This window comes from Oryctolagus cuniculus, chromosome 15 (assembly GCF_964237555.1).
Source record: "Oryctolagus cuniculus chromosome 15, mOryCun1.1, whole genome shotgun sequence".
Lineage (NCBI taxonomy): Eukaryota > Metazoa > Chordata > Mammalia > Lagomorpha > Leporidae > Oryctolagus > Oryctolagus cuniculus.
Window position 1 is genome coordinate 64,459,872 of NC_091446.1, and position 27,737 is coordinate 64,487,608.

Genomic DNA, 27,737 nt, shown 5'->3' on the forward strand with positions numbered 1-27,737 from the left:
CAATGTGAAGACTCAACTGGAGGAAAACAATAACAGGTATAAGGCTACTCATAATGATCCAGATGAGAGGGCAAGCGCTGTGGCATAGCGGAATAAGCCGCCACCTGCAACACCGCCATCCCATTGGGTGCTGGTTTGAGTCATGGCTGCTCCACTTCCAATCTAGCTCCCTGCTGATGCACCTGGGAAAGCAGCAGAAGACCCAAGTGCTTGGGCTCCTGAACCTGGGTGGGAGACCTGGATGAACTTCCCAGCTCCTGATTTCAGCTTGGCCCAGCTCCAACTGTTTGCAGCTATTTCCCTTTCCCTCTGTAATTCTACCTTTCAAATAAATAAAATAAATCTTTTTTAAAAAGCTAAGATAAAAAAGGTGAAGTAAGTTTGAGGCAAGATTCTGAGTTCAGTTTGGGAATGGTGAGTTTTAGGTGCTTATGGGATATCATTATAGAGAAATCCAGTAGGTGGCTGTAAACTCTGACATTCTAGAATTCAGGAGCAGGCTATCATCCCCCTAAGTGTGTTAGATACTTTCATATACTATTTAATACAGGGCATAGCGCAGAAGACATACACATGGCTCAGATTTCAATACATATACCCTTGGCCAAAGTAACCTATGCTTACTGTATGCCCATATGGCCCACACAATACCACCATCTTATCACATCAGGTTATAATCCATGATACGGATATTGTGGGCTCTTTGAACGTGGGACTCTGCCTTACTTTATTTCCCAGAACCCAGAACTATATGTTCTGTGCAAAGATGCCCAAAGAACAAGATTTAACGAAACTGAACCTTAATAGCAGACAGACTTGTTAGATTAAATAGTAGGTTGAGGGGCCGATGCTGTAGTATAGGAGGTAAAGCCTCTGCCTGCAGAGCTGGCAGCCCATGTGGATGTCAGTTCAAGTCCTGCCTGCTCCACTTCTGATCCAGCTCCCAGCTAATATGCCTGGGAAAGCAGTAGAAGATGGTCCAAGTACTTGGGTCCCTGCATCCACATGGGAGACCCTGATGAACCTCCTGGCCTGGCCAGCCCCAGCCTTTGTGGCCATTTGGGAAGCAGATAAAACATTCATTCCCTCTCCTCTCCTCTCCTCTCCTCTCCTCCCCTCCCCTCCCCTCCCCTCTCCTCTCCTCTCCGCATTCTGCCTTTAAAATAAATATTTTTAAAATATTTATTTATTTATTTGAAAGTCAGAGTTACACAGAGAGAAGAGAGGCAGAGAGAGAGAGAGAGAGGTCTTCCATCCGATGGTTCACTCCCCAGTTGGCCACAATGGCTGGAACTGCACCGATCCGAAGGCATGAGCCAGGAGCTTCTTCCGGGTCTACCACGTGGCGCCCAAGGACTTGGGCCATCTTTTTTTTTTTTTTTTTTTTTTTTTTTTAACAGGCAGAGTGGACAGTGAGAGAGAGAGACAGAGAGAAAGGTCTTCCTTTTTGCCATTGGGTCACCCTCCAATGGACACCGCGGCCGGCGCACTGCAGCCAGTGCACCGCACTGATCCGCTGGCAGGAGCCAGGTACTTATGGGCCATCTTCTACTTCTATCCCAGGCCATAGCAGAGAGCTGGATAGGAAATGGAGCAGCTGGGACTAGAACCAGCGCCCATATGGGATGTCTGCACTTCAAGCCAGGGTGTTAATCCACTGCACCACAGTGCCGGCCCCTCAAATAAATATTTTTTTAAAATGGTAGCCTGAAATGGTCAGAGTTAAATCTTTGATTACCTTAACACCCGGTCGAAGATTTTCAAAGGGTGAGCCTGGTACAGGGTGCAATGGGACCTTCATTTCAAATGAACTTTCTCCTGCAAAGAGAAGAACAACTTGAGAAAAAGAAGGCAAACATAAATGTGCTCATTTTCTCCTCAAATCCTTCAAATTCATTGAGGCTGATTTTGCATTTCTCTGGAGCTAAATTTCATGATTTTTGCTGTTTCTGCTTTTGAGCAAATCACATATCTGACCTTCCAGTAAAGGAAGAAGGTCCACCACAGCCTGACCAAGAACCAAGGTCTTCTCATCTTTCTGTTTCTTTTCCTTCGGTAAAACTTCACTCATGGTTACTAGAAAAAAAAAAAAGAAAAAAGAAAAGAAAAGAAACATTTTTAACTCACCCATTAGAAAAGCAAAGGTGCAGCAAGCAAAACATTGTCAACGAAATTTAAGAAAAAATGAACTTTAAACCTGATGAGGCACTAACATAAGTGACTCCTGGTGGAAAGTACTAAACCATTCAGAGACTTTCAAACTTTTTGCCCATAAGTTATAAGAAGAAATGGACTGTAATATTATAATCATGCACATGCACATATATAAAAACAACTGATATATGTGGTTATATGACATATGGCATATGTTCTTTTTTTCTTTTTTTATTTGTCATATGTTCTTTAAAAGACTTATTTTATTTGAAAGACAGAGTACAGAGAGGCAGAGGTAGACAGAGAGAGAGAGAGAGAGAGGTCTTCCATCTGCTGGTTCACTCCCCAGATGGCAACAATGGCTGAAACTTTGCTGATCTGAAGCCAGGAGTCAGGAGGTTCCTCTGAGTCTCCCACGCAGGTGCAGGGGCCCAAGCACTTGGGCTATCTTCTACGGCTTTCCCAGACCATAGCAGAGAGCTGGATGAAGTGGAGCAGCCGGGACTCAAACGGGTGCCCAGATGGGATGCCGGAACTGCAGGTGGTGACTTTTTTTTTTTTTTTTTTTTTTTGACAGGCAGAGTGGACAGTGAGAGAGAGAGACAGAGAGAAAGGTCTTCCTTTTGCCGTTGGTTCACCCTCCAATGGCCGCCGCGGCCGGCGCGCTGCGGCCGGCGCACCGCGCTGATCCGATGGCAGGAGCCAGGAACCAGGTGCTTTTCCTGGTCTCCCATGGGGTGCAGGGCCCAAGCACCTGGGCCATCCTCCACTGCACTCCCTGGCCACAGCAGAGGGCTGCCCTGGAAGAGGGGCAACCGGGACAGAATCCGGCGCCCCGACCGGGAGTAGAACCCGGTGTGCTGGCGCCGCTAGGCGGAGGATTAGCCTAGTGAGCCGCGGGGCCGGCCTGCAGGTGGTGACTTTAACTGCTATGCCATAGCACCGGCTCCTCATATAATGTTAATCTTCACTAGCTTAAAGCCCTTAGGTATTTTATATTCTATTTGATATAAAAAAAATTATATACCGGTCATGATTCTCCTCAATCAATTTTAGGAATGACTAAAGAGTTACAATCTTTATTTTTTTAAAATAAAGATTTATTTATCATTTATTTGAATGGCAGAGTAATAAATACAGAGGAAGAGACAGAGAGACAGAGAAAGGAAGACATCTTCTATCTACTGGCTCATTCCGCAATTCGCAGCAATGGCCGGGGCTGTGCTATGCCAAAGCCAGGAAGCTGGGGCTTCTTCTGGGTCTTCCACATAGGTGTAGAGACCCAAGCACTTGGGTCAACCTCTGCTGCTTTCCCAGGTGTATTAGAAAGGAGCTGGATTGGAAGTGGAACAGCTGGGACTTGAACCAACACCCATATGGGATGCTGGCATTGCAGGCAGTGGTTTAACCCACTACCCCATAATGAAGGCCCCATGCCTAAACAGTCACAATCTTAAGTTTGAAGGACACTGTTGTGGATTTTTACATACTGCCTAGCAGACCTAGGAGTGCTCCCCAGACCACAAGGTTTTCCACTGCAGAATTACTGTTTGTGTTTAATACTCATTATGAAAAATGTAAATATACAAAAATAGTATAATGAATACATACAAAACCATCACCTAGATTCCACAGTTGTTATGATATTGTCATAATTTAAATGTGTAAAAACAGCATTAATTAATTCCTTAATTCATCTAATATCCAGTCAATATTTAACATTTCCCAATTATCCCCAATTCATTTGGTAGCTGGTTTGTTCAAACCAGGATCCAAAGACATGTTGCATTTGGCTGGCTGGCATCTTATGTTTCAGAACATCCTTTCCTTTCCACATACTTTTTTTTTTTTTTTTTGACAGAGTGGACAGTGAGAGAGAGAGAGAGAGAGAAAGGTCTGCCTTTTGGCGTTGGTTCACCCTCCAATGGCCACCGCGGCTGGCGCGATGCGGCCGGTGCACCGCGCTGATCTGAAGCCAGGAGCCAGGTGCTTCTCCTGGTCTCCCATGGGGTGCAGGGCCCAAGGACTTGGGCCATCCTCCACGGCACTCCTGGGCCATAGCAGAGAGCTAGCCTGGAAGAGGGGCAACCAGGACAGAATCTGGTGCCCCAACCAGGACTAGAACCCTGTGTGCTGGCGCTGCAGGCGGAGGATTAGCCTATTGAGCCGTGGCGCTGGCTCCACATACTTTCTGACACTGATGTGCTGAAGACACCAGATTGGTAGTTACACAGAATGTCACAAATTCTGGATCTGTCATTTTTCCCCCTCATGGTGCTTGTTTTACAAACCCTGTGTTTCTTAGGTACAGCTTTTAACATTTTCAGAAAAGATAAAGCAAATTTAATAATACATTTGTGGGGCTGGCACTGTGGCGCAGCAGGTAAGGCTGCTGCCTGTGTGCCAGCATCCCATATGGGCACCAGTTGGAGACCTAGATTCTCCACTTCCAATCCAGCTCTCAGCTATGGCCTGGAAAAGCAGTGGAAGATGGTCCAGGTCCTTGGGGCCCTGCATCCATGTGGGAGACTCAGAAGCAGCTCCTGGCTCCTGGCTTCAGATCATTGCGGTCATCTGGGAAGTGAACCAGTGGATGGAGGACCTCTCTCTCTCTCTTTTTGTAACTCAGCCTTTCAAATAAATAAATAAATCTTTAAAAAGAAAAATAATAACACATTTTCCCATGTGGTATGTTACCAATTCCCACGTGGTATGTTTCATGTAATCTGCATGAAAATGACATCAAAATGTAATTTTATTTTCCTTATTAAACTGAGTTTTTTGTATGTTTAAGAACCAGTTATGGCCGGCGCCGTGGCTCAAGAGGCTAATCCTCCGCCTTGTGGCGCCAGCACACCGGGTTCTAGTCCCGGTCGGGCGCCAGATTCTGTCCCGGTTACCCCTCTTCCAGGCCAGCTCTCTGCTGTGGCCCGGGAGTGCAGTGGAGGTTGGCCCAAGTGCTTGGGCCCTGCACCCCATGGGAGACCAGGAAAAGCACCTGGCTCCTGGCTTCGGATCAGCGCGGTGCGCTAGCCACAGCACGCCAGCTGCAGCAGCCATTGGAGGGTGAACCAACTGCAAAAAGGAAGACCTTTCTCTCTGTCTGTCTCTCTTTCACTGTCCACTCTGCCTGTCAAAAAAAAAAAAAAAAAAAAAAAAGAACCAGTTATGTTCCCTTTTCTGTGGACTTTTCATATCCCCGTCATGTGTTCTGTGCATTTTCTGTCAGATTCTTGGTGTTATTCTTGCTGAGATACAGGTGGCTCTTAATTGTATCCCAGTTTATGGCTTGTGTTTTAAAGTTGAGGAAGCTTTTTAAACTGCGCAAATTCTTTTTCCCCCCACAGGGAATTTATTTATTGAGCATTAATGTTAACACTTCTAAGTTAAATATTCACTTACAAGTTTTGTCACTATCCTGTCAAAGGACATAATGGAAAATATTGCACAGAACTTAAGCATGGAAACAATAATTAACAAAATATCTAACAACAAGTATATGCTTTACATTTAAAAAAATTAGTCCAAACAAAATAATTTGAAACATATCTATGACTTAGAAGTCTTAAAATGTTATCTTGTATTTTATTTGAGGTTTTTTTTTTTTTGGTCTTTTTTTCTGCTTTTTTTCAAAATGTCACTGTACAAAGAGTTCAAATGGCCTCTAAAACTACTGCCTTAAAATTGGTGGCTTTAAGTAACAGAGGTGCAATTTGAATTCACAACAGAGCTTTCTAAATTGGCACCAGTACAGGCTTATGATTTTCTCTAGTATCCAGTACTAGTATTCTGGTTCTCCTTTGGCTGAGGAATACAAATCTAGACAGCTTCCTAATGATGCCACAATGCCCTAAAATGCTTTGACAAAAGTTGGCATACTTCATTTTATTTGCCGATTTTGATAACACTGGGCTAAACAGAAAATGAAGAAAATAAAGTTGATGGTAACAAACAGTAGTTAGTTAGCTCTGGACATGGAAGTTTTGGAAAATGCATTCAAATTCTTTAAGAGTTATAGGACTACTTGTTTCATGTTGGAGAAACTTCTCCCCCACCAAAATTAGTCCAATCAGTTGTCAAATTTATATGTATAGATGCTTATGATATTTCCTTAATATCTTTTAGTGGCTACAGTCTGTGAGGATATCCCATTTCATTCATAACATTGGTACTTTATATCTTTTACTTTTCCTTTTTTTGGGTCAGTCTTCTTAGAGGTCTGCCAATTCAGCCAAAGTCATCAAATAACAAGTTTTTAATCAATTTTCTCTGTTATTTTCTATTATCTTTTTTTTAAAAAAAAAGATTTATTTATTTATTTGAAAGTCAGAGCTACACACACAGAGAGAGGAGAGGCAGAGAGAGAGAAGAGAGGCAGAGAGAGAGAGGTCTTCTATCAGATGGTTCACTCCCCAATTGGCCACAACGACCAGAGCTGCGCCAATCTGAAGCTAGAAGCCAGGAGCTTCTTCCGGGACTCCCACATGGGTGCAGGGGCCCAAGGACTTGGGCTATCGCCTACTGCTTTCCCAGGACATAGCAGAGATCTGGGTCGGAAGTGGAGCAGCTGGGTCTCGAACCGGCGCCCATGTGGGACACCTACACTTCAGGCCAGGGCATTAACCCACTGCTCCACAGCACCAGCCCCTCTATTATCTATTTTATTGATTTTTCCTCTTTATTTTTTTCTTCTTGCTTTTCTTTTTTTTTTTTTAAGATTTATTTATTTATTTGAAAGAGTTACACAGAGAGAGGAGAGGCAGAGGGAGAGAGAGAGAGAGGTCTTCTATTCGTTGGTTCACTCCTCCGATGGCCACAATGGCTGGAGCTGTGCCCACTTGGTGCCAGGAGCCAGGAGCTTCTTCCGGGTCTCCCACATTGGTGCAGGGGCCCAAGGACCTGGACCATCTTCTACTGCTATCCCAGGCCATAGCAGAGAGCTGGATCAGAAGAGGAGCAGCCGGACTAGAAATGGTGCCCATATGGGACGTTGGCACTTTAGGCCAGGGCTTTAACCCACTGCGCCACAGCACCGGCTCCCTCTTGCTTTGATTTCTTTTGCTCTTACTTTTCCAGATTCTTGAAGTGAGTGCTTACATTGTTGATGTAAAACTTCCTTTTTACTACTGCAATCATTTATTATTGTAAATTTTCTCGTTTTCTCATTTCTCTGTATTTTTATGTCCCTGAGACTTCAGCTTTGACTCCCAGATAAGTTAAAAGTTTGTCTTAGTTTCCAAGTATTTGGAAAGTTTGTTATCACTCTAGTATTGATTTCTACTTTGATACTTTTGCTATCAGAGAACACATTTTGTATTAATTCATTTAAATTTGTTGAGGCTTATTTTACAACATGGGATATATATAGTGTTTCGGTATATGGTCTGTGGGCTTTTAAAAATAATGTAGGGAGCCAGCACTGTGATATAGTGGGCAAAGCCACCGCCTGCAGTGCTGGCATCCCATGTGGGCACTGGCTTGAGTCCTGGCTGCTCCACTTTCAATCCAGCTCTCTGTTATGGCCTGAGAAAGTAGGAGAAGATGGCCCAAGTCCTTAGGCCCCTGCACCCACGTGGGAGACCTGGAAATAGTCCTGGCTCTTGTCTTCAGATTGGCACAGCTCCTGCCGTTGCGGACATCTAGGGTTTGAATCAGTGGATGGAAGCGCTCTCGCTCTCGCTCTCTCTCTGCCTCTCAAATAAAAAAACTTATTTAAAAAATTAAAGTATATTGTTATTACTGGGTATTTTTTAAAGATTTATTTATTTGAAAGACAGTTACAGAGAGATGCAGAGCCAGAGAGAGATGTCTTCCATTCTGCTGGTTCACTCCCCAAATGACAGCAGCGGCCAGAGCTGAGCTGATCCGAAGCCAGGAGCCAGGAGCCTCCTCCGGGTCTCCCACATGGGGCAGGGGCCCAAGCACTTGGGCCATCTTCTACTGCTTTTCCAGGCCATAGCAGAGAGCTGGATCAGAAGAGGAGCAGCTAGGACTTGAACCGGCACCCCTATCGGTTGCTGGCACTGCAGGCTAGGGCTTTAACATGCTGCACCACAGCACTGGCCCCGGTTATTTTATAAATATTGATTTGATATTGGTTGGTGATGTTGCGTTTTTCTGTATCTTTGCTGATTTTGTGTCTAGTTATTCTATAAATTATTGGGAAGTGAATGTTTAAGTCTCCAATTGTAATTGTTGATTTGTCTATTTCTCCATTCAGTTCTATCAGGTTTTGCTTCACATATTTAGGTCAGCTGGCTTCTTGGTGAACTAACCCTTTTATCATTATATAATGGACTTCTCTGTGTCCATTTTCTTTTTGCTATGAAGTCTTCTTTATCTGATATTAATATAAAAATCACTTATTTCTCTTAGGTATATATGATATATCTTTTCTTATTCTGCTACTTTTTTAAAAAAATATTTATTTTATCTATTTGAAAGATAGAGTTAGAGAGAAATAGATTAAGAGATAGAGAGATCTTAAATTTGCTGGTTCACTCTTCATGTGGCTGCAATGGCCAAGGCTGAGCCAGGCTGAAGCCAGGAACCAGAAGTTTCATCCACATCTCCTACATGGGTGGCAGAAGCCCAGGCACTTGGGCCTCCTCTGCTGCTTTCTCAGGTGCATTAGCAGGGAGTTGATTCAGAAGTGAGGCAGCCACAATTCAAACCAGTGCCCATATGAGATACCAGTGTTCCAGGTGGCAGCTTAACCCATTACACCACAATGCTGGCCCCTATTCTCTTACTTTTAACTTGACTATAAAGTTATATTTTGAGTTTTTCACAGGCAGCATATAGTTCGATCATGTTTGGTTTTTAAAGATTCATTTATTTATTTGAAAGGCAGAGTAACAGAGAGAGAGGGAGAGACAGATATCTTCCATCAGCCGGTTCACCTCCCAAATGGCTGTAATGGCCAGGGCTGTGCCAGGTCAAAGCCAGAAGCCTGGAACTCCATCTGGGGCTCCCACATGGGTGGCAGGCACTCAAGCACTTGGGCCATCTTCTGTTGCTTTCCCAGGCACATTAGCAGGGAGCTGAATTGGAAGTCAAGCAGCTGGGATTTGGAACAAGTGCTCATATGGGTTGCCGGGGTTGCAGGCAGCAGGTCAACCAGCCGCACAATGCCAGACCCTGGATCATGTTTTTTTAACCCACTCTTCAATATCTGCCTCTTAACTAGTATACTTATTGTGATTATGAACATTAGGGCTTAAATCTGCTGCCTTTAAAAAAATATTTTAAAGGCAGAAAGATAGAGACAGAGATCTTCATCTGCTGGTTCATTCTCCAATACTCACAATAGCCAGGGCTGGGCCAGGCTAAAGCCAGGAGTTGGGAATTCAATCTGGGTCACCAATGTCAGTCATTACCTACTGCCTCCCAGGGTGCACATTAGCAGGAAGTTAGAATCAGAGCAATGACCTGAATGCAGGCACTCTGATATGGATGTGGGCCTCTCAAGTGACAGCTTAACCACTTCCCCAGATGCCCACCCCTGCTGGTTTTGTTTCTTTCTGCATCTACCATGATTTTTGTTCTTGTTTTCTTTTTTCCTGCTTCCCAGCGAGCTGCTTGGACATTTTTTAGAATGTATTTTATTGATGCTTTTGTATGTCTTCCTTTGTATAGATTTTTTTAGTTGTTACTTTAGGTATTACCATATATATATATATATATATATATATATATATATATATATATCACTTATTGTAGTCTATGGTGTCAAAATTTCACTATTTTAGTGAAATTTCTCTTTCTCTATATATATTTAGAACCATAGAAGACAGTCTTATATTTTATTCTGTCAAACACAATTTAGAAAACCCCAGAAGGAAAGCCCACTTTATCCAAATTTTTGGTTAGCATATTATTTCTTCTTTCCTGATGTTCCAGATTCTTATTACTTTCTTTATTTTTGGAGAACTCCCTTAAGCCATTCTTTCTGGCCAACTAACAAACTCTCCTAGTTTTCATTCATTTGAAGATGTCTTAACTTCCCCTTCACATCTGAAGAATATCTCCTGTGGGCATAAAATTCTGCTTGAAAATCATTTTATCACTTGGAAATACTGTGCCGCTTCCTATAGTCCCCGAGACTCTTCATAAATTTTTTCATTTATTTTCTCTCTCTTATTCTTACTGGGTAATTTCTACTGTTTTATCTTCCAATTCACTGATTCTTTACTGTCTCCCTCATCTTATAGTTGAGCCCATTCACCAAGATTTTCATATCAGTTAATGTATTTTTTCAGTTCCAAATTTTCTATTTGTTACTTTATATCTTCTATATGTTTCTTGGGACTTTGCATTTCTTTCCTGAATCTATTTATTCATTTGTTTCCAGGATGTTTGTAGTTGTTCATGGAAGAATTTTTACCATGACTTTTTTTTTTTTAATTTATTTGACAGAGTTAGACAGTGAGAGAGAGAGAGTCAGAGATAAAGGACTTCCTTCCATTGGTTCACTCCCCAAATGGCAGCTACAGCCGGAACTACGCCGATCCAAAGCAGGAGCCAGGTGCATCTTCCAGGTCTCCCATGCGGGTACAGGGCCCAAGCACTTGGACCATCCTCCACTGCCTTCCCGAGCCACAGCGAAGAGCTGGACTGGAAGAGGAGCAACTGGGACTAGAAGCTGGCACCCATATGGGATGCCGGCGCTGCAGGCGGAGGATTAAACAAGTGAGCTATGGCGTCGGCCTCAACCATGACTTCTTTAAAATCTTTCTCTTTTTTTTTCTTTTTTTCAAATATTTATTTATTTATTCGAAAGTCAGAGTTACACAGAGAGAGGAGAGGCAGAGAGAGAGAAAGAGAGACAGAAGTCTTCCATCTGCTGGTTCATTCCCCAATTGGCTACAACGGCTGAAGCCAGGAGCCAGGAGCTTCCTCCGGGTCTCCCACACAGGTGCAGGGGCCCAAGGACTTGGGCCATCTTCTACTGTTTTCCCAGGCCAGCAGAGAGCTGGATCGGTAGCAGAGCAGCAGGGTCTCCAACCAGTGCCCATATGGGATGCCGGCGCTTCAGGCCAGGGTGTTAACCTGCTGCATCACAGCGCCGGCCCCAAAATCTTTCTCTCTTAATTCTAACATACGTAATTTTGGTTAGCATGTACTGATTGATTGCCTTTTCTAGTTCACTGTGAGATCTCTAGTTCTTGGAATGATGTGATTTTTTCAGCTGAAACCTGGGCTTTTCCTGTTATGAAATTTTTGATCTAACTTAAGTCTTCAGTTTTAGTTGGCTTTTTCTGGTAACACTGCAACAAGGGGAAGAAGGTACTGAAACACTATTTCTACCACGGGTAGAAGTTTAGGTTCCCATTCAGCCTCCAGTGACACCTGAGTGGGGAAGCTTCTTATTAAGATCAAAGTTCTTGTTACTTACTTGTTCTTCAGTGACACTGTGATGGGTATGGACTCATTACCCCTGGATGATGGTGAAATTTCTGACCCTACACTTGGCCTCTTGAGACACCACCTCAGTGGTGAGTACAAGGACACCTTGTTACTTACATTTCAGAGTAGAACTCCAGGTTTGATACATAGTCTCCATTAACATTATATGGAGTAGGAGGGGCGGTTGTTATCAAAGGGGAAAAAAGCCTTGAATCATTGATTGATTTTCTGATAATATTAGGTAGTTGGGATACCTCATTAAAGTTTTCTGAGGGTGGAAGTATAGGCTTCCCACTTAGCTTGGGTGAGGATGGTTTCCATGTTTTCTGTGTGTCTCAAGTACAGAAATTACTATCTAGAAGTTTTCTGTCTTAACAGACTGCCCCTTTCCTGGTCTTTGGCCAAAAGGAACAGAGTTTCATCAAACTTTTTTTCTTTTTTGGACTATACCCATTGGAGTTTCTAGGATACTAGCTTTTTCAGCTTCCAGTTTAGGATACAAACCACAAAAAGAAACCCCAAGAACTCAACATGTCATTCTTCAGTTTCCAAGTTTTTTTTCTACTTTTCAAAGTCTTCTTTGTTTTATTCAGGGTTTATGGTTGTATTTAATGGGAGGAATAGACAAAAGTACATTTACTCCATCTTCTCTGAAGGAGAATTTCTATTTTTAATTCTTTCTGACTACTAATGAATGCTCTAAAGATTATAAATGAAATTCTAAGTATTTCTTTGTTTACATCCCACAAGTTTTGATACTTGGTGTTTTACTATTGATTGATTCTAAATGCTTTGCAAATTTTTATTATGATTTCTTCTTTGCCCAATAAATGATAAATGTTTTAAACTTTTCAATGGAGTTTTTGCTATGTCTTTGTTACTGATTTCTAATTTTGTTGATTTATTTGTACTTCATTCAGAAAATCTGGTCTATGTGCTATTCTTTTGTAAATGGCAGAACTTGCTTTATGCCCTAGAATGTGGTTCATTTTTATTATATAAATGTTTCTTGAGTGTTTTAAGAAAAAAATACCTATAAATATATATAATATTCTATATACTGTTATATATAGTTTGTATATAACATATATAAAATATATAATATATAAATATATAAATATTGTATAATATTTATATACTATATAGTTTATATATATTTTTATATATTGTATATATATATATACATATATATATTGTTTAATGGCTGGTGCAAGTGTGTCTACTAATTCCTAGAGATTTTTTTCTATACCCAGTATCTAGACAGATGCTATTGAGTAGATTTTTCCCCCTAGTCCATTCTTTTTGAGAGTCTTAGCTTGTGATGGGGAGGTGGTCTCAGTCTCAATCCCCCTAATCTATGGTAGCTCAATGTCTTCTGTCCTTGTAGGAGAATTAAAACCCAAGCACCCAGGTTGTCAAATACTTCTCTTTCCCACTACACCATCACCACAATATACATACCAATGGCAGGTGTTCAAAATTTCCAGTTTCAGTTCCTGATGTGCTTCTGGGAACAAAGAGATTGTCCTTTCTTTCTCATGGCCTCAATAGTATGTTTAAAAGACTATTTCATTCTGCTTTACCCATCCAACAAGCTATGGAATCAATCAGGCCGCTCCTCTTATTTTGGGTGACAGGAAAGAACAGAGCAAAAAAGAGAGCAGAGGGAAAGAAGGAATAGGAGAGAGAGAGAGAGGGTGAGACAGATGCCTCCTTCCATGGGTGACTGATTCCCAGACAGGATGGAGCTAAGAATCACTGTTCTGGAGCAGTATTGCCTAGGAGTCAGCTGAGACTCTTAATCTAAGGAGCTGCTTCCTAGCCAGCTCCCTTGGCAATTGTGAATTTGGTGATATAGGGTAGGGCCCTGAAGACTTGGTCCCAGAGCAAGTGACTCTTATGGAATGAAGGTTATGGGATTAGAATACCACAGAATCCAAAATACTATATAGATTCCCAGGTCCCATCTCTCTGACTGTGGGCAGTTATCACAGGAGATATGCCACTAAAAATTATAAAACAAAAAAAAAATAAAGAATATGAATTAAAACAAAATAAAAAAGTCTTAGACTAGCATATAAGTACAGGAACAAATTACATTAGGGATAATACTGTGCACATGGAAACTGTAAAGATGTGGATACAAAAACCACCCATCTGTTCACGCATTCAACAAATTTTTTGAGCCCCTGTTATGTCCCAGATATTTCTAGGCACTAAAAACTATGGAATAAATAAGATTCAGCCCTTATTTCAAGAAGCACCTTTTTAAGGTCGGTGTTGTGGTGTAGCCAGTTAAACTGCCACTCATGACGCTGGTATCCCATACGAGTACCAGTTTGAGTCCCAGCTGCTCCACTTCTGATCCAGCTCCCTACTAATGCACTTGAGAAAGCAGCAGAAGATGGGCCAAGTGCTTGGGTCCCTCCCATCCATATGGGAGATCCAGAGAAGCTCCTGGCTCCTAACTTCGGCCTGGCTCAGACCTAGCTGTTGCGGCCATTGGGGAATGAACCAGTGGATGGAAGCTCGTTCTCATAACAAACAAACAAACAAACAAAAAAACAAAAAAACTTTCTATCAAGAGAGGAAAATAGATAATGACTACACATTATGCTGAGTATACAAAAGTACAAAAGAACAGGTACAGTTGCCAGATAAAATACATGATGCTCAGTTAAATTTGAATTTCAAATAAACAATAAATAAGTTTTAAAAATATGTATGGGGGCCGGTGCTGTGATGCAGTGGGTTAAAGTCTTGGCCTGCAGTACAGGCATCCCACATAGGTGCCAGTTCAAGCCCGGGGTGCTCCATTCTGATCCAGCTCTCTGCTATGGCGTGGGAAAGCAGTAGAAGACGGCCCAAGTGCTTGGGCCCCTGTACCCGTGTGGGAGACCTGGAAGAGGCTCCTGGCTCCAGATCAGCACAGCTCCGGCCAGTGTAGCCATTTGGGGAGTGAACCAGCAGATGGAAGACCTCTCTCTTTCTGCCTCTCCTTCTCTCTCTGTAACTCTTTCAAATAAATAAGTAAATCTTAAAAAAATTAGTAAGTAATGGTGACTGCTGATAGAAGCAGGTAGGAATCAAAGTATACCGCACTATTCCTAGAGTAAGGAGGCAAGCTATGTTCAACTATTCTAACAATGTTTACTATATACCCTAGAATCTCCTTATAACTAACATTTTTAGAAACACAGGTACTTACAGAACACGGGTTTGTGGGCAATGTCATCTAAAGTGATTCCTCCTTCAGGATTGAACTCAAAACTGCTGGTGAAGTTGTATTTTGCAGTTCCTTCTGGAGAAACAGTGATTTTTGCAGAATCTCCCAGAACCACTTGATTGAATTCTGCACGAATAAAAGTAACTGGAGTTTCCCCTTTAAAGCCTTTCTGTTGGTAAAAACATATCACTTTAAAATTAGAATTTTCCTATACATCTGATGATTCATCTTGACTTGGGCTAAATAACATTATCCATTTACCCATATCACGAACACAAAAGGGGCAAGCAAATGCCATTAAGTTGGAGTTTTTTTTTTAAAAAAAAAAAACCTATGTTTTATCTGATTATTAAAGTAGATTGTGGCATATTTGAAGAACTGAGAAAATTACATAGGAAAATAAATGATATGTAATAACTGACAAATAGATGCTATTAACATTTTAGTATATATTTTCAAGTGTTTTATGTGACTACATATATACATTTTGAAGCAAAGTGGAGCTCATTAACTTCATCTTCTAGAATAAGCTTTATAAACTCCATGGTACTGAATATTTTGTCATTTCATTATTCTCCTAATTTTTAAATTATGCCATACTACTGTTTTATTATTTAAATTAATCAAATGAAATTAATCATAAGAGAAATTGATAGAACACAGATCCTTCTGAGGACAAAGAGGAAAAAAGAAATCACATATGAACTGTTGTCCAGTAAAACTAAATCCTCTCCTTGTTTCACCCTGTTATATTTAGCACTTGAATTTCCAGGTACTTTGGACACATAGAAATGTGACTGATTATGGATCAACAACAAGAGATACTGAGGAAAACCAATAATCCTAGAGGTAAACAATTCCTCCTACTGATGCTCACAAACCAGGGATTTTGTAGATTTCCAAAAGCAACTTTACCACATCATATCCATCTGTCACAGTGATCTGCACGAGTCTGCCTGTGGCTGGCACCTGCTCCATATCAGCAACTGGGCAAAGTTCCTCTGGACTTCTATAATTCCTGTAAAGAGAATGAACCTGACTTCTCATGTACCAAAGCTTTGTAAGTACCCACATTACACCATAACCAAAACCAGGGAGAACCCAAAGAAATGCCGGAGTTCAGCATTTTTTTGTTAACTCCATTCCAACCTTTGCTGCTGGATAGGCAGTGTTATAAGGAGCTACTTGTAAGGATAATTCCACAAAATAGTGCTAAAATGATTCTTAAACATGCAATTAACCCATTTAAGCACAAATTATTGCAAGACAAAAGAGAGTAGGAACACCATCTCCCCAGCCCCACATCCCTTCACAATGTTTTTCTTTTTTCTTTTTTTTTATTTTTTTATTTTTTTGACAGGCAGAGTAGACAGAGAGAGAGAGAGAGAAAGGTCTTCCTTTGCCGTTGGTTCACCCTCCAATGGCTGCCGTGGCCAGCACACCGCGCCTAGCTGAAGGCAGGAGCCAGGTACTTCTCCTGGTCTCCCATGGGGTGCAGGGCCCAAGCACTTGGGCCATCCTCCACTGCACTCCCTGGCCACAGCAGAGAGCTGGCCTGGAAGAGGGGCAACCGGGACAGAATCCGGTGCCCCGACCGGTACTAGAATCCGGTGTGCCAGCGCCGCAAGGCTTAGGATTAGCCTAGTGAGCCGCGGTGCTGGCTTGTGTCTTTTTTTTTTTTTTTTAACCTGCAAAGCTTCTTTAAGATATTTATGTTTTAAAAAAATGTGTTCTGGGACTGGCGCTGTGGCTCACTTGGTTAATCCTCTGCCTGCGGTGCCAGCATCCCATGTGGGTGCCAGTTCTAGTCCTGGCTGCCCCTCTTCCAGGCCAGCTCTCTGCTGTGGCCCGGGAGTGCAGTGGAGGATGGCCCAAGTGCTTGGGCCCTGCACCCCATGGGAGACCAGGAAGAAGCACCTGGCTCCTGGCTTCAGATTGGCGCAGCACGCCGGCCGCAGCACCGGTCACAGTGGCCATTTCGGGGGTGAACCAATGGAAAAGGAAGACCTTTCTCTCTGTCTCTCTCTTTCTCACTGTCTATAACTCTGTCAAATAAATAAAATTATTAAAAGAAAAAAATGTGTTCTGAGCATAGTCAAGCAGCACCCACTTAGAATGGTAGGCATTATGCAGTGCTGGCATCCCATATGGGCACCAGTTCAAGTCCCAGCTGTTCCACTTCCGATCCAGCTCTCTGCTATGGCCTGGGAAAGCAGTACCTCTGGGCTTTTTTCAGAGCTACATGGCATTGGAAACTTCCTTATCAAGTGTACATTTTGTGTCCTTTCTGCGTCAGTCCTCTATCTTTTTAACAACAGTACTGCACAAATTAGGCCTTCGCTAGCCTTCTGCTATACTGTAACCGAAGCCTCCTGTCTAACTCCAATTTCTTCTTATTCTAATCCATCCTGCTTGTGTCAGAATTGTTCACTAAACAAACATTTATTATGCTAGGCACTGTGGTAGGTACTAAGGATATAAGAGATATATGTAATCTCTGTAACCTCAAACAATTTAAGATCTAGCAGAGAAGAGAGACATATACATAGACCAGGACTCATAATCTGTGAGATGGATGCTGTGATGGTATGCCAAAGCTTCACATGTTAGATGTATCCACCCTTTCAGATGAATCTTAAATCTTCATTTTTAAAAAAAGATTTATTTATTTATTTGAAAGTCAGAGTTACACACAGAGAGAAAGAGAGGCAGAGAGAGAGAGAGAGAGAGAAAGAGAGAGGAGAAAGAGAGGTCTTCCATCTGCTGGTTCACTCCCCAACTGGCCACAATTGCCCGAGCTCCGAAGATCCAAAGCCAGGAGCCAGGAGCTTCTTCCAGGTCTCCCATGTGGGGGCAGGGGTCCAAGGACTTGGGCCATCTTCTACTGCTTTCCCAGGCCATAGCAGAGAGATGGATCGGAAGTGGAGCAGCCGGGTCTTATGCAGGTGCAGAGGCCCAAGCAGTTGGGCCATCGTCTACTGCTTTCCCAGGCCATAGCAGAGAGCTGGATTGGAAGTGGAGCAGCCGGGACCTGAACCGGTGATCATATGGCATGCCGGTACTGCAGGCAGCGGCTTTACCCACGACGCCACAGTACAGGCCCCATCCATTTTATTTTTTTAGGAATACTTATTTTTTATGAAATGTCAATGAAAATGAATTTATAAACTTTTAATGTTTATAAGGTAATGTTTATAATGTTTATAGACTGTAATCACAAGGTAATTTGCTTATTAGGAAAAATTTTATTGTATGTATGTATGTATTATTGTATGCATGTATGTATAGACATATCGTGCACTATAATCAATTCATGTTAAGATATTTTAAAAGTTATCCACAGTGATGGTTTTAAATCATTAAGTTTTACACGTTTTAAACACTTAAGTGATAGGGCCGGTGCTGTGGCATAGTGGATAAAGCCGCCGCCTGCAGTGTCAGCATTCCACATAGGCGCCAGTTGCCCGGCTGCCCCACTTCCGATCCAACTCTCAGCTATGGCCTGGGAAAGCAGTGGAAGATGGCCCAAGTCTTTGGGCCCCTGCATCCATAATGGGAAGACCCAGAGGAAGCTCCTGGCTCCTGGCTTTGGATCAGCCCAGCTCTGGCCGTTGCGGCCAATTAGTTAGTGAACCAGCAGATGGAAGAGCTCTCTTTCTCTCGCTGCCTCTCCTTCTCTCTCTGTGTAACTCTGAATTTCAAATAAAATAAGTAAATCTTTAAAAAACACACACACACACTTCAATGACTTAAAAGGGATAACATTTGCTCACTGGAAAATATTTTTTAAGTATTTGTAGAATGTGCGTGTACTTTTATGTGTTTTTTTTTTCAGTTATACAAAATTCAGGTATTTCATAAATACAGATTTAGGAGCATAGTGATATTTCCCACCCTACTATCTCTCTCACCCATGCTCCAACCCTTCTCCTCTTCTCTATCCTATCCCCACTCTTAATTTTTACAAAGATCTACTTTCAGTTTACTTAATGATCCTAAGGTTAACCCTACATTAAACAGTATGGGGGTGGGCACTGTAGCACAGCAGGTTAAATTGTCATCTGCAGTGCGGGCATCCTATATGGGCGCCGGTTCGATTCCTGGTTGCTCCACTTCCCATCCAGCTTCTGCTATGGCCTGGGAAAGCAGTGTCAGATGACTCAAGCGCTTGGACCCTTGCACCGACGTGGGAGACCCGGAAGAAGTTCCTGGCTCCTGGCTTCGGATCAGCCCAGCTCCAGCCATTGCAGCCATTTGGGGAGTAAACCAGCAGATGGAAGACATTTCTCTTTGTCTCCACCTATCTGTCTGTAACTCTGCCTCTCAAATAAATTCTTAAAAAATAGTACAAAGCAAAAAACACTGTTCTTCAAAAGAACAGTAAACAGTTTACAGAAGCTGTAAACAGTCATCGAATCTCAAAATGTCCGTTTCACTCCAATATACTACATTTTAGGTACTCTATTAGTTACCCAAGATCAGGGAAAACTTATACTTTTTTTTTTTTTTTTGACAGGCAGAGTTGGACAGTGAGAGAGAGACAAAGAGAAAGGTCTTCATTTTTCCGTTGGTTCACCCCCCAAGTGGCCGCCACAGCCGGCGCATTGCTGCCGGTGTGCTGCGCTGATCTGAAGCCAGGAGCCAGGTGCTTCCTTCTGGTCTCCCATGCAGGTTCAGGGCCCAAGGACTTGGGCCATCCTCCACTGCCTTCCCGGGCCACAGCAGAGAGCTGGACTGGAAGAGGAGCAACCAGGACAGAATCCGGCACCCCAACCAGGACTAGAACCCGGGTTGCCAGCGCCACAGGCGGAGGATTAGCGGAGGATAGCTATCTTTTTGGGACTGACTTATTGCACTAAGTATAATGGTTTCCAGTTGCATCCATTTGTTGCAAAAGACAGGATTTCATATATACAATAATTTTTTAAAAAATTTTTTGACAGGCAGAGTTAGACAGTGAGAGAGAGAGAGAGAGAGAGAGTTATAGACAGTGAGAGAGAGACAGAGAGAAAGGTCTTCCTTCCGTTGGTTCACCGCCCAAATGGCGGCTATGGCCAGCGTGCTGCGCTGACCCAAAGCCAGGAGCCAGGTGCTTCCTCCTGGTCTCCCATGCAGGTGCAGAGCCCAAGGACTTGGGCCATCCTCCACTGCCCTCCTGGGCCACAGCAGAGAGCTGGACTGGAAGAGGAGCAACCGGGACTAGTACCCGGCACCCCAACCAGGACTAGAACCCGGGGTGCCAGCCCCGCAGACAGAGGATTAGTCAAATGAGCCATGGCACTGGCCACAATAATTTCTTTCCCCAGTCAGCAGTTGAAGGACATCTGGGTTGATTCCATATCTTAGCTATTGTGAACTGAGCTGCAATGAACACGGGGGTACAGATAGCTCTTTCATATGCATTTATATCTCCATTTTAGTGAAAAAGGAAACAGAGCTTCAGAGAAGTCTGTCACCTTAGCAGTAGTCATACAGCAAGGAAGTGCTGAAGTGGGGCCCCAGCTGGACTTGAGAGTATACGTGTGGGTGTACATACCTGGGACATCCTGGGGGAGGTGACCTAGGACTAGCAAAACAGACTAAAATGAAGGATGCGGCAGGCAGAGGGAAAAGATTGTAAAAGGTGGAGGGGGCTGAGCAGGCCGATAACCATCGTAACAAAGTGCAGATCTGCTCTCACTGTCTCGTTCCCTAAACCAATGAGACATTCAAGACCTTAGGATCCAGCAGCGCAGTCAGCCTCTCCCGTCACCCAGGCCGTGTTCTGACTTAGTGGTTTCGAAGACTCCAGCACTGAGCCACGTTTACGCTTCTGCAGTATGCCTCCCCCCCACCTCTACGTGAGAGAAGCTGCCCATCCAGTTCCTGCCAGGAGTTCCTAATGCCTTCCCTGCGGACTCTTGGTGCACTTTACACTTCATTCGCAGCTGTCTTGTTTATGAGGGCTGGGAGTGCGCAAGAGCGTGCATCCGTAATGACGTCACGACTCTGAGCACATGCCTAACTTGTCCCAGCCTCAGTTTCGCCTTCTGTACAATGGATCACACGTCGCTAGACCTATTTCACATGCGTTGTGACTATCCTCCGGTAACATAAACAGAGCGAAGACGGGTAAGCTTCGTCACATCTGCAGCCCTAGCACCAGGCCTCATGGGCCAGAGGCATTCACTGTGCCGCTGAACAATGAATGCAACAAGGCGGACTAGCTCCAAGTTAAGGTCCAGGCCGTTTGGGCGGGCGCTCCTGTCGCCCCTCGCTGAGGCTTGCGGCAGCAGCCAGTCCAATCCGAACCAGGCTAGAGGTAGGGGGCGACGGCACTGGGTCTGCTGCGAGGACTGAGCGGGCTGCCAGGCCAAACCAGAAAGCGGATTCAGGCGAGTGTGCGCCTGAGGAGCCGGGGGTGGATACGGAGAGCTGGCGCCTAGCGGGGCGAGGGGCGTTCCGGTCTGAACCAGTTTCCAGCCTGGCCTTCGCTGAGGGAGCACCGTGTTGGGGTGACGAGGGTCCGGAGTGGGAGGCTAGAAGACACAGTTTCTGAGGAGGAAGTTAACTGTCTTACCTGCGGCTGCCGCAGTAATGTTTTTCGTATCTATAGCAACCAACGAACTCCCGCGAGAACTTACTTTCCCCAGCCAAGATTCGCGATACCATTCCCGGACGGGAAGCGGGGTGGGGTCGCTGGGTGGGTTTCTGCGCCTGCGCCCTGGAGCCGGCGTGCCAGCCGCGGCCTTCCGAACTCGTTCTCGCGTGGGCGTTGGCGCTGCTTTCCGTGAGGTGCAGTTTTCGACCCTTCAATTTTACTTTCTCTCATATTTCAATATTCCTCCATGACCAGGAGAGGAAAACCAACAGGAAATTTATTTATTTAAAGAAAAAAGTCTTTATTAAACGGATCTGGAGACATTAAATCTTGAGCGAAAAATGAGGACAATTTTAAAAGTGAGCTTGACTCACACTCTGTTAGTGACAGTACAAAACAGTTTTAATAAATGGATCTGAAAGGTATGATGTCGGGGGGCCGGCGCTGTGGCACAGCGGGTGAAATAAAGCCCTGGCCTGAAGCGTCGACATCGCACGTGGACGCCGGTTCGAGTCCGGGCTGCTCCTCTTCCGATCCAGCTCTCTGCTATGGCCTGGGAAAGCAGTACAAGATGGCCCAAGTGCTTGGACCCCTGCACCCATGTGGGAGACCTGAAGCTCCTGGCTCCTGGCTTCAGATTGGTGCAGCCCCGGCTATTGTGAACCAGCGGATGCAAGATCTATGTCTCTCCTCTAACTCCGCCTTTCAAATAAAATAAATCTTATTTTTAAAAAATGTTAACTCAAAGTTTTAATACATTTGAAGCTGAGCATTAAGCGTTAGAATAGCAGTAACCTGAAACCACCCTAGGGCTCGTCAGTATAAAAGCGGGTGAATAAACTGGTATGTTCACAACAGGGCTAGCACAAGCAGCCAAAAGAAATGGCCTACACACAACATGGTCAACTTTAAAGTGCTGCAATGTGAAGTGTTGCCATTGATCAAATTAGAACAATTTGAACATGAAAATAATGACAACAGTGAGTCAAGGCCCAAGAATATGCAAGTCCACATTGCTATAAATAAATGGTCAGAAAGACAATCTGTTTATATTTACACCAGAATGCCAATGCAGGAGTGTAAAGGAAATGAGAGTAAAAGAGAATGACCTTTTGGCGACCACTGGGGAAGCAGATGATTCAGGCAAGTCTTCAGTGGGTAATAAGGCTGGTGGGTGGAGGTCTGGTGAGGAATAAGATATTGGTGTGACTTTAGAATATTTCCCCATGGAATGCTGATCAATAATAAAAGGGAAAATAGTAAACAATGTGATCCGGTGAGTATGGTTAACACCATCAGCCTTGTTGGGAGAATCTGTATGTGTATCCTAGAGAGAGGCAATGAGAAAACATTTTTATGGTATTCCTACTATCAGAGGACCCAGGCTGCACTCTTAGAGAATATTAAGGCCTGTACTCTTTAATTGTCAAAGACATGGAAGTCAGTAAACTGTTCCAGATTAAAGGAGTTTGAAGATAGATGACAACCAAATGCAGTATTCCTTTGTCGCTTTGAGGACCAGAAAGAATAAAGATGTTGCTGGAATAGTGGATCAAATGTTAGTAGGCTCCATGGACTAGGAGGTGGTAATATTTCCTAACATGGAAGGCTGTTTGATGTTATATTGGTGATTGTCTGTTTTAGAGGTAAACATACTGCAGTGGTTAGGTGTGATAAGACATCATATCTGCAGTTTGCTCTCTTGATCTTCTTATCTACTTGCATAAAATGATGGCACTGTTGAGTAAGGAATCGATTTTTTTTTCCCAAATAAAAGTTATGAATGAATTTGCAGTCAGAAAGCCACCCCACTTATTCATGACATACTTGCTTTACATTACAAGATAGGTAAGGGTGAAGTTATTGACAGGGAGCTGTTCTAGACATCACTCATGCTGTTGGTCCATGTGGTATTTTGTTTTGAGATCTTAAGGCAAGTAAGGATTAATAGGTATGAGGTACTTCCTTAAACATAATTAATCCCTATTAGACTCTCAGGTGACTGGAAGCAGGAACCACGTATTGGAAAGTGTTTACCAAAACAGTATATCAACATATGCAAACTTAAAAATTACCCTCTATTCTAGGTCAAAATACCTGAATTTTAAAATAACAATTTTGACATATTACCAACAATAACTTTTCAATGGACCTAGCAGGATTTTGGAAGGCAGAGCTTTGTGCAAAACCTTTAGGATTTACAATTTTATCATTTAAGCAAAATCATGGGATCAGATTTAACCAATTACTTTATAATTAAAACTGTCTTACAGGCATTTTTGCTGGTCATTTTTAATGTGACTAGTTTTCTAAGACTCAAATTTATAAATTAGCAAAATTAAAATTTCAAAGGTTTATATGAATGCCAATTTAAAATATCATGGTTTGTTTAATCAAAATGGTAGCTGACACCTAAAATGGAAAAAGGAGGGTAACAGAAAAATCATCATGAGACTAAAGTCCATAAGGCAGCAGCATTAAAAGTCTTTATTATATAACAAGGCAACAAACATATTCAGTCCCTCCATAATTATAGATTGACTATTTCATAAAGTGCTAAGAAACAGAGCTTTGAAAAGGAGGCAAAAGACAGTTGTTTACATAAAGTTTAAAAGTGATTTTTTTGGGCCGGCGCCGTGGCTCAATAGGCTAATCCTCCGCCTGCGGTGCCGGCACACCGGGTTCCAGTCCCGGTCGGGGCGCCGGATTCTGTCCCGGTTGCCCCTCTTCCAGGCCAGCTCTCTGCTGTGGCCAGGGAGTGCAGTGGAGGATGGCCCAGGTGCTTGGGCCCTGCACCCCATGGGAGACCAGGAGAAGCACCTGGCTCCTGCCATCGGATCAGCGTGGTGCGCCGGCCTCAGCGCACCGGCCGCAGCGGCCACTGGAGGGTGAACCAACGGCAAAGGAAGACTTTTCTCTCTGTCTCTCTCTCACTGTCCACTCTGTCAAAAAAAAAAAAAAAAAAAAAAAGTGATATTTTTGGGGGTGGGCACGTGGCACAACAATTAAAGACACCACTTGGGATGCCTGCATCCTATAGTGGAGTACCTGGTTCAAGTCTCTGTATCCAAATGCAGCTTCCTGCTAATGTGCATTCTGGGAGGCAGCTCAAATACTTGGATTTGACACCCACATGAGACTCAGACTTAGTCCTAGGATCCTGGTTTTGGCCTGGCCCAATCCTGGCAGCTGGGGATATTGGAGAGTGCCCCAGTGGACAGAAGACCTTTTTCTGTCTATATGCATTTCAAATAAAATTAGAATACATAAAACAAATTTTAAGTAATTTTTTCCCCTTTGACGTTAAACATACACAGTGCTCCTTGCTTCTTCCATGTCCCGTGGAGTATGTAAGGGATATGGAAATAATTAGATGCCCAGCCAGATTTTAAAGGTTAGGGTTGGTGATACTGGAACTCCTGAAAGCGTCAGGAACACTTTGGTAACCAAAATAATATATTTAACATTTTACACTAGAATCCCATTAGTTTAGAATGCTACTGCTTGGACAACTCGCCAATGTCAGTACTGAATAGTGTTCACTGGGGGACTATCACCACACAGCAAGGAAATCATTTATAATAAAGTCAGCTTTGGGGTTGAAACTGAGTCACAAGAGCACCAGCAAATTTCCACCATCTCCAAATAGTTAATGGTCTGCTGAGATTTTAAGTGAACTGTTCTTACTTGGGTAAACATCACTTTGCTTTTAATTTTAACTTTTAAATAGAAATACAATACAAACCTAGCTGAAGTCCCTTTTTTCAAAATTTATGCTGAAAAGGTCCAGATGTTAAAACATGATAAAGGGATAACCAGTCACTACTGGCTGGAAGCTGCTGTGGGTGATTCATTACTGACCCATTCCTGAACTGGGAATCACATTTTGAAATCCAGCCAGGGTGAGTCCAGACCAGTGTTGCTCTTTAACAATACTCTTTTCTCATGTATTAACTAGGTAAAGGTGATGAGCATCCTCTTTGAAAATTATTCAATTATTATTACACAGAATTAGATTGCTTTTATTCTTAATTAGAGTAAAGCAGTGAGTAAGGACTTAGAAACATTACAAAATTTCTACATCATTGTTATGGCTTTACACTGATTGTACATAGAGAAAAAAAGTAACATTAGAATTAAGGCAATACATGTGCAAATCAAGCACATCACCCTGACACAGTCCTTGGTAAACACCTCTTTTGGTTAGGTGACAGTTGATATTGCTGCATGCAGGTCTTTTGTTGACTTGGAGGATAAAGCTATGAAAAGTTTTCTTTGTTTTCAAATATCTCTTCTACTGGCCCACAATGCCCAACAGCAGCTTTCGGTAATCTCCACTCGTGTCACTTGCAATCATTGTGCCCAGGGTCTTCTGATACATCTGAGTGAACATCTGTTTTATTTGTACAAGATCAACCTGTATGAGAAATGATATTTCTAATGTTAGAAACAATGTTAAAAGAAAACTGGTCTTTATCATAATTTTTTTAATAATGATAAGGAGGGACTGGTGTTGTGATGCAGTGTATCAGGCTACCACCTGTAATGCCAGCATGCCATATGAGGGGCAGTTTAAGTCCTAGCTGCTTTACTGTCAATCCAACTCCTTGCTAATGCACCTGGGAAAGGAGAGGCAGATGGCCCAAGTACTTGGGGCCCTGCCACCCAGGTGGGAGACCTGGATGGAGCTCCAGGCTCCTGGCTTTGGCCTGGCCTACCTCCAGCCCTTACGCCCATTTGGGGAGTGAACCAGTAGATGGAAGATCTCTCCCTCTCTCCCCCTATCTCTCTGCTTCTGTCTTGCCCTCTCTCTCTGATTGCCTTTCAAGTAAATAAATAAATGGTTTAAAAAAATGATAGGATCTTAACAACCAAAGTAAGCGGGGGACAAAAGCAATCAGTGACTGACATCTGACAGCCAGCGTTCACATCAGTGCCAGCACTACTCAGTGAAGATGTGATTCACTGCTCTGGGAAATATTAGAAAATGGTGATAGCAGTTTCACCTATTACCCCCAAATACGTTATTTTTAAAACATTTATTTATTTATTTGAAAGGCAGAAATATGTAGAGAGAGAAGAGAGAGACAGAAAGTGAGAGAAAAAGATATCTTCCATCTGCTGGTTCACTCCCCAAGTGGCTGCAAGGGCCAGGGCAGAGCCAGACCAAAGCCAGAAGCCAGGAGGTTCTTCCGGATCTCCCATGTGGGTGGCAGATCCCCAAACACTTGGGCTATCTTCTACTGCTTTCCCAGGCCATAGCAGAGAGCTGGATTGGAAGAGGGACAGCCACGACTAGAACCAGCACCAATATGGGATGCCGGTGCCACAGGTGGAAGATTAACCTACTGCTCCATGGCACTGGCCCCAAGACTTTATATATTTTTGAAACCATTTTAGTTGCCAGCACCGCAGCTCACTAGGCTAATCCTCCACCTGTGGTGCTGGTACTCCGGGTTCTAGTCCCGGTTGGGGCGCTGGTTCTGTCCCAGTTGCTCCTCTTCCAGTCCAGTTTCTGCTGTGGCCTGGGAAGGCAGTGGAAGATGGCCCAAGTCCTTGGGCCCTGCACCCCATGGGAGACCAGGAGGAAGCACCTGGCTCCTGGCTTCGGATCGGTGCAGCACGCCGGCCATAGCGGCCATTTAGGGGGTGAACCAATGGAAGGAAGACCTTTCTAACTCTGCCTGTTAAAAAAAATTTTTTTTAGTTGAAGGAAAACATACACCACAAAATCATACTAAGGAAGACTGAATCATTTTTTAAAAAACAATCAGAATTCAGAGTTGGAAAAAAAAAAACACCAAACTTTTGTATGTTTATGATTAGACTTGAATTTTCTAATCAGGGTCTTTTTTTGAACATAGTGACATAAAATTTATACTTTTAATCCTTTTTAAGTGTACATTTCATTGGTATGAAGTACATTCATATTGTGCAGCTGTTACCAACATCTATCCTCAGAAGTTTTTTCATCTTGCGTAACTGAAAATCTATGCTCATTAAACAGTTGCTTCCTTATATTCCTCTCTCTCAGCCACCAGTGGAAGACCTTTCTCTCTGTCTCTCCCTCTCACTGTAACTCCACCTTTCAAATAAATAAAATCTTTAAAAAAAATATATGAAGTCAAAGAACAAAATTGAGGCTATATTCAGGTAACAATTTTTTTTAATTATGCATGTTTAATTTCAAGACCTTTGATATCCAATAAGATTCATCTACATGGATTTTTCATTCAATTTTTTACACAAGTGAAAATTAAAAGATAAATATTTTCTTACTTTCCATTAACAAGTATTCTCCACAGAACTTCTGAGGAGGGAAAATCTCTTGGTATGGTCTTTAGTGAGGTACAAGTCTCATTAAAGCAA

At 43.0% G+C, this 27,737-nt stretch overlaps 2 protein-coding genes across 12 annotated transcripts in view; both read right to left on the reverse strand.

The window, feature by feature from the left end:
• The window catches only part of CFAP70 (cilia and flagella associated protein 70), a 93,873-nt gene extending 72,380 nt beyond the window's left edge, over positions 1-21,493 (reverse strand). For 3 of the 8 annotated variants that reach the window (XM_070057822.1, XM_070057820.1, XM_070057819.1), the window contains exons 1-5: positions 21,348-21,493; positions 15,704-15,806; positions 14,771-14,957; positions 1,978-2,076; positions 1,739-1,818 (exon numbers count right to left, since the gene is read on the reverse strand). In XM_070057822.1, coding sequence (XP_069913923.1) covers positions 1,739-1,818; positions 1,978-2,076; positions 14,771-14,957; positions 15,704-15,806; positions 21,348-21,439 — 561 coding nt within the window. In that variant the 5' untranslated portion in view covers positions 21,440-21,493. Of the gene's footprint in view, positions 1-1,738; positions 1,819-1,977; positions 2,077-14,770; positions 14,958-15,703; positions 15,807-20,324; positions 20,463-20,503; positions 20,526-21,347 lie in introns of those variants that run through there. The other 5 variants (XM_070057823.1, XM_008269962.4, XM_070057821.1 and 2 more) reach the window with 4 other exon arrangements.
• Positions 21,494-25,369: 3,876 nt separating this feature from the next.
• ANXA7 (annexin A7) overlaps positions 25,370-27,737 on the reverse strand; it is a 30,581-nt gene continuing 28,213 nt past the window's right edge. For all 4 annotated transcript variants that reach the window (XM_070057842.1, XM_008269958.4, XM_070057841.1 and 1 more), the window contains one exon: positions 25,370-25,785. In XM_070057842.1, coding sequence (XP_069913943.1) covers positions 25,663-25,785 — 123 coding nt within the window. In that variant the 3' untranslated portion in view covers positions 25,370-25,662. The remainder of the gene's footprint in view (positions 25,786-27,737) is intronic.